The sequence below is a fragment of the Thermobia domestica genome, chromosome 16 (genome assembly GCF_964235325.1).
Source record: "Thermobia domestica chromosome 16, izTheDome1.hap1.1, whole genome shotgun sequence".
NCBI classification, from domain to species: Eukaryota; Metazoa; Arthropoda; class Insecta; order Zygentoma; family Lepismatidae; genus Thermobia; species Thermobia domestica.
The window spans coordinates 51,425,210-51,432,910 of record NC_137469.1 but is presented as its reverse complement, the minus strand read 5'-3'; the positions used below and the strand labels follow the sequence as shown (position 1 = coordinate 51,432,910).

The 7,701-nt window shown below is 37.4% G+C and overlaps 1 protein-coding gene across 1 annotated transcript in view; it reads left to right on the top strand.

Annotated features, from left to right (window-relative positions):
• The first annotated feature begins 750 nt into the window (after nucleotides 1-750).
• The window catches only part of LOC145672472 (limbic system-associated membrane protein-like), a 760,540-nt gene continuing 753,589 nt past the window's right edge, over nucleotides 751-7,701 (top strand). Inside the window, exon 1 of the mRNA XM_081741633.1 lies at nucleotides 751-1,461. Within this exon, the coding sequence (XP_081597759.1) occupies nucleotides 1,437-1,461 (25 nt within the window). The 5' untranslated portion in view covers nucleotides 751-1,436. The remainder of the gene's footprint in view (nucleotides 1,462-7,701) is intronic.

Below are 7,701 nucleotides of genomic sequence, written 5' to 3'. Positions count from 1 at the left end.
TTCCAAATTCCATCACTGCTTTTAGATGCTGCTCTATCGAATGGAGGGCTCAAAATTGAAAATAATACACACACACACACACACACACACACACATACACGGAGAGAGAGAGAGAGAGAGAGAATTCAGTAACTTGTACTTTCTGTGTGAAAGGGTATATACCTAACATACTTGTGGTATAAGAAAGTACCGGTATATAAAAGATTTACAAAGCCTTGAATATTATTGTTGTATCGGGTATCAATTTAACTTTAAATATTAGTTTTTTTAGTGGCATATATTTATTCATAAACGTAAGTGTCGCGTGTTGCTCTTGCAGTACGAAAAAATATGTTTTGCAACAAATTAAAGGCAGAGAAGTAATATTGAATTACACAAGTGTAGAAACATTTTAGCGAAAGCTTACAATTTGTCAATTGACTGTGAATATATACATATATATTGAGTTTCCAGCACAAAATTAAAGAAATCTATATTTAAAAAGTAATAAAAAAAAGGAAAACGAAAAATCCTGATCAGCAAACAGATTGATGACGGCTAAAATTACCATCAAGAGACAGGGAGATAGAGATGAGATGGTTGGGGGGGTTCAGGGGGGAAGAACGGGACTCCATACACACTACTCACTCACTTGAAATCGCGCGACAGAAAAAGAGCGAGCAAGCATATTGATCGCTTTACTCACCAGATGTCTCTAGTGTTTCTTTGCTGCAGAGAGATAGAGCGGCGCCTATAGGGAAAGAGCGACCGGATCCCTGGTTTGGAAGTTGGGGAAAATGATTTTGCGCGAAGCTCAGTGAGTTCGTGTCGACCAGAGTGGACGACGGCGAAGTCAAGTGCGCGAAAACTTATCGGAAACTTGTTAATAGCACTATTATCCAGAAAGCGGTAAAAAATAAAAGAAAAGAAAAGTGCACGGTATTATTAATATTATTGCGAAAGTTTTACGCGTTTAGTAGAACTTCTAGTACGGGATTCACATCTGAATACAGTTATAAAATAGCGTGTATTTTAAAAAAGAAAAAAGTAAAAAGAAAGAGAAAAAACGAAAAAAGGAAACTGTAGTTGAATGTGACTTCAGAGCAGATGAAAATTCAATTTTGAAACACTTCGAAAATAGAAAAAAAAAGTGTTTTCTTCTGTATCCATAAATTCTATAATATCTCCTTTTTGGATAAGTTTATTGCCGATAGGGAAAAATCAAAGAAAATTTGCTGTTTCAGAAGATTTTGTGTGTTAAATTGCTTATTTTGACAAAAAGAAATTTGTGATTTTTTTGTTTGTTATATTTTATCGTGAGTTTTTATAAGTGAATACCATGAAGTACTGATTAAAATCTTTTCGTCATCTGGTACAGTATTGTGACCATTGGATACACTGATAGTTTACCTAAAGTTATTTATTGTAGTTATTTGTACATAATGGCATAAAAGAATATGCGTAACATCGGGTGGAAACGAAGTAAGTATATGTTAATTATCTGTCACATATTTTGGATGAATGTTTTTTTTTTTTTCTAATTGTTAAATTACAAATATTTTCATCGGAACATCTTGATTTATCTTTGGAGAAATAGCAATATTTCTGACCCTTTTATAATCTATTAAAGGTTTTAATGGTACGAGGACACATTTAAGTTGAAAGTAATGTGGTCAGCGCATAATATGCTAATCGTGTCGGCAAACCCAGCATTAGGTCTCCTCAGCAAAACTAAAAATCAAGCCTTGTGCGAATGGAGCTTCATAACTTGAGGTCGCTCCTAATTTCTAGAACTCTCTCAGCACAAGGTCTGTGTGATTGTCATAATCTTCACTGTCTCCTTATACAATTAGTTCTGAATTTGTAGACCGCAATTCGCTCCTTCTAATCTAAATAGCTCAGCAATAGCCTGAAGACACTGAGCAAATACCGAATATTCTATACCCAACCGGAAATTGGGGCAAGGAACACATCTCTTACTGTCTCCCTGTACCTCAATACCTAACTGTAACACGTTAAACTAAGAATTTCATTTCAACACATAAAGCTAGATGCGATAACCACGGAGCTTTGTATATTTTATAAAGTACATTTATAATTTGACTGTATGAAGAACTGTAGATCGCCTTTTACACTTGTAGGTCGACTGCTAAGCAATGCATATACATTAGATTTTTCAACCTAGGGTACGCGTAACTCCAGGGGTCTGCTAATATTTCTTAGGGGATACATAAAATCAAAAATTATCATATTGCACACACAAATACACATACCTGTATGTAGTGGATGAAAATAAAAACTATCTTTGCTAGAGATAACTTTTATTGCCATTTATACTCAAGAATTCCTATTGCTTACGCCAATGATATCCACCACCAACAGTGAAGTAATTTCAGCAGCGCTAACTGATACTCAAGATTTTAATTACCAAGTAATCTAATGTATGAAATTGAAAGTGATTATGTTTGTGACTTAACAACTCTTGAACCACCCGACCGATCCCGTTCAAATTTTCAACATAGATGAGGTTCGAGCCTGCACGGTTTTTATTATTTCACTTTGCTGGTGCATCTTTGGGGAGGATAGAAGATATTTGTTTAAAAAGTGATCGAAAATGACTGATATTAGTGTCGAATCAATAGTTTTCGGGGCTGCTGAGACGAATAATGATACTTCCAATGTTGTTTAAAGACAAATTCAGCCCCATTGCCCTTTGTCAGAATGAATCCTATTCTTCCCGTGCAAAGAACGGGCAATCTGCTATTACATCCTATAATTTAATTTTCAGCTAGTTAATTATAATTTGTGTTAAAGATAGTTTAAAAATAGGGTATATTAGTATCGTGATTTCAGGTTCATGTTAAAGACAAAATATGAGCGATGCCGTAACAATTCTTTTCACGGTCCCAGAGAAGGAAGATATTTGTGGGTAGGACCAGATCCAGGATTTTCTGAGGGGGGTGCACCAATAACTATCAGTACATTTGAATCAATTTTTTTTTCAAATACCTTTAGGTATCTGTGATGTGTATGAGGAACTGACAAACTATTGTGTTTAGCAAAACCGCTTTCTTTTAAGCCCGAAACGGAAACATGACATAAAATTTTAGGAGAGTATTGCTATTTCCACTGTCAGTTTCTCACTTTAGATAGTGTATATTCAGAACAGAGGGGTGAACGTGCTCCGGTACACCCCCTAAATCCGGCCCTGTTTGTGGGGTTTTCCAATTAGTGAATTGGCCTTGGTGCAAGAAGGTATTGTGGGCCACCTATATAAGCGAGTTATTTTGAAGATGCAAAGTTGAAACTTGGTTTCATTATCGGAAGCTATAACGAAGAGACTCCTTAAATTGACTTATGAACGTTGTTCCTCGATTAGCTCTATACTTTGTTTCTTCTCGGGACCCCATATCCCCCGCGTAGCGTAATCGCTAACGCTCTTCCCTTCGGTGCGAGTGGTCCCGGGTTCGATTCCCGATGGGGACACTCGGTCTAAAAAGTGTAAAACGCTTTTTCAGGCCAGCCACCCTGAATGAGGTTTTCCTCATTCACACCAGGCAAATGCCGGGCTAGTACCTAACTTATAGGTCCCAGGCTGCTTCCTTCCTGCCCCCACCCTTTCTTCCTTCCCTTTCCCCGGATTGTGTGCTCGCCGAGGGACGTCATCCCTCAAACGTGACGGGCTAAATGGGCTTAGATGCCGAAAGCCCAGAAATCTAAATCCTAAATCCTAATTTTTCTCGGGACCCCTTCTGCATCAATGGTTAGCAAGGTGTAACGTCGATGGAGGTGTAACGTTATTAAAGCAAAACAAGTCAGCGTACTAGATCTTTCTGTTTCGTCAAAGATATATTTTACATATCGGTTTTACTCTCGTTTCAATGACTATCTTGCTTTCCTGGATTCAAAAGTGCTTGACTACCAATAAGATATTGTGTATTTTGAAATATGGGTTGTATTAATCGTTTTAATGTCTAAATGTTTCTTACTTTCTGAATATCGCTGGCATTTTAACAGTGGGTGGAGGTAATCAAAACACACTTGGCTCTGATCTGAAATTTTAAAAAGTGCAAATCTCAGATACACAAAATTAATAGTATTCCAATTTAAGTATTCAGAATTAAATATGAGATTCAAAGGTTGGATACAGAGTCCCGGTTCGTTGAAACGCACGCATCGATGATTGTTACGACTCTGAATAGGGTCTATGAGATGTCTGTAGCAACAGACATCTATAAACGGCATTGCTAATCTCGGACGAATTGCTATAGCTTTCTCCTAATATTTGTATCAGTGCCCTTTTAATAGAGCCAATCCAATCCTGCTGGATACTATCAGACCATTAACAAGCATTTCGGCAACATGCAAAAATTTGGTTTCATTAAAATTTAGTCTGCCTTTCAACATTACGGCTATATGTAAGACGTGGAATTCGGAATAGCATTGGATCTGAACCACATGAGCTCGTACCAGAAATCGAACCCGGGTCTCTGGCGCAGAAGGCACCTATGCTAACGAAAGATCTCGTATGGGCAAAAAAAGAATATTATGTTAATTGTACTGCATAATAAAATCACTGTTGATATTTATATCGCAACATTCCGAAGCTTTTTTGCTCTGTATAGAAAGATCATTAGAATTTAGATAAGCGGAACATTGGTTCAGGAAATGATTTGCGATTTATTTTTTTAACTTATCGTCCCACGTTTATGTTCCCAGGTTACGAAAATGTTAATATGATGGTTGATGGAGGGGGGACTTAAGAACCTGGGAAGAAACGAGATAACCCCAAGGAAACGCAAGCACACTGTTTTTTTTTTTAAAGAGAAAATCTTAGCGTGAGCTGGGGTCGAAGCACGAACCGCAGTCACCAGAGGTGAGCGCTATACCACTTAACCACTGCAGCCTTGCAACTGAAATGATGGCCAAGCAAAGCCGCGATGAGAAATCGTTATAAGTTAAGCGAAGAAGATGAACAAAATTAGGCCAGTGTTATCTGAAATTCAGTCTCATAATATTGACTGATACTAGATGAATCCCACGGTGTGAACCAGAAATTATCATTTTTCGTTATTTAGAGGCGAGGTTATTTTTGCACTGCAACAAATGTAGATAAAAAAAATAAGGAATTCAAAACAGGTACTTCATTTAAGGTATTGCTTTGGGGCTCGGGCGGAGGGCAACATTCTAACCAATATGCATATCTTGAGTTAACACTGATACCGTATAGTTATGCAAGATCTACCGATTGCTCCGTATTCTCGTCAACTTGATATCTCAGGGCTGAAGCCTCTGTAGCCTGATTTTTATAGCTTTTTTTACAACCATCAGAAATTCTCGTAAAATCAGACAAGATGCTGGTGCTAACATCAAAACGATTTTTTTTTTTTTTCAAATGCGTGTGTCGATTATTGCAACGTCAATACCTATATCTCAAACTCGGAGAATGTGGACAAAAGTATACCCTACTACTATTCCTAAGTGACGCATTTAACTAAAAACTGAAAAAAAAAAAACATTAATCGCTTCAAATGTTCACCTAGAAATCAAATTATTTTCGGACTGCTATTAAAGTCTACAGATCGGTGAGTTTTAAAATCATAATTGCATATTTTAGTACGAGATCCTACAAATTAAAAAGTCATATTATATCTTCAGCTCCCAGTGTGACTATACGTGAACTTCATAGTTTCATTCCAGAAGTATATGCGTGCACAGTACTTTATTTCTCCATAACTACTAGCCGGATCTGAACCGAGTTTAGTAGGCAATAAGTCCATGATTTAAGAAATAAGTTCACTATATTTGGTTGTCGATCTCGACCAGAAATAAGTTCTTGTTGACAAGCGAGTCTGTGTTCTATAGATTAGCACACTAGCGCTATCTGAGTTCAGTTCGCCTACTCTGTTTTCTTTGTTATAACTTTCTTTGCAATACGATGCAATATTTTTCAAATTTACACACTGAATCAACGGTAACAGACTTGTGCATCAAGTTACAAAGACACGAAATACAAAGTCTATAAGGTGATATTAACAGTGCTTGTTTTTTTTTTTTTTTTTTTAATATGGTTGTTGATAGTGTTCAAAGTAGAAATAAAGCAGAGGCGGCATGTTTTATTACGATTTTGACTCGACATATAGTTACCTAAATGTTGAGATACAATGAGGGTATGTTACCTAAAAGATCCATCCTCCACAGCAGACAACCCCTAAATCTATCCATGCTCAAAACACGATCTTTATATGCATTAAAGCAACAAGACACACACACATATAAGAAAGAAACAATTCAATATGACACATCAAAATATAAACTAAACAAACAACTTTGAAGACAGCTCATTCGAAAAACAAAAGGTCAGGGAAAAATAACAAAAATGTCGGTGTTGTCAACTTAGAAATTATTTCGACACAAAAATAAAATATTTTTATGTGCAATGCTATTCCTCAATTACCGTGTATAAAAATGGATTTTTTTAAACCATCCACTGCCCAGTGCTGGTATGTCCTGATCACTGAAAAACCAGTGGCGGTATGGCATACCACCGCATACCGTTTCACTTCGACCACTGATTGTTGCTCAATATTTTGATAGTAAACGCTACAAAGAAAAAAAAAGTGGAGAGGATCGTAGGATTTCAAGTATGGGATATGTGTACCCACATTTAAAGTCACCGCCACCAGTAAAGATTTTAATGGAATAACTATTAATTAACAAAGCTGAGATATTTTTTCTATATCTCTATTGCAAAAACAGAGTACAAACACACGTTCCTGCTCAAGAGTCAATACATCAGGCCTATGGAAGTACTGATGCACTTTAACATGAACCTAGTAATGGTTAATACTCATATTATTCATTTCTCAGGATCGTTGCGTGGCTTTCGCTCGTCGTGGTGATTACTCTTCATGACGTTTGCTTGTAATGATTTTCTACTTGTGATAATTGTCCGAAAACCATATGTCCGAGTCTAAGGTTCAACAACTCTACCTGAATCGCGAACAGGTAACCTTTGGTGCGAGCGGTCCTGGGTTCGATTCCCGGTGGGGATACTCGGTCGAAAAGATGTAACAGCTTTTTTTCCGGCCAGCCATCCGGAGTGAGGTCTTCCTTATGTTTTCTTCCTTCACACCAGGGAAATGCGGAGACGGTACTCAACAATAATTCAGAATAGGTCGCTTCCTTTCTTCCGTATTTCTTTTTTCCTCTCCAATTCCCCAGGCAGTGTGATCACCGAGGGACGTCATCCCTCACCTCTCATATGTGTGACAGGCTACACTGAGAAAAAAATTGTAGGTGGCGTACTTAAAAACATAGGTTACATGCGTAATTCCTGTACTTTTTGGACAACGTACAGCACACGTATAACTGAAAACGCATGTTTTATAATACTTTCTGTATAAATGTTCCATCTATACGTACTTTCCGTATGAAACAATGTAGGCAGTCAGTATCTCATATACAAATGGACGTATATAATATATAGCTGACGAAGGTAGCATAAGTATTTGCATGTGATATACGGAAAACTGTTAGATGTCAGACATCCTGCAACGGCATGATGTAACACCTAAGGGCAGTGCCTATGAAGCATACGGATAACATATGCTCCGTACTGATTTCTATAGTAAGCAAGAGGATACCGTATATTTGTACAATATACCGGTGTCCGCAGAACGGATTTTTCTCTGTGTAACGTGGCCATAGATGCCGAAAGCC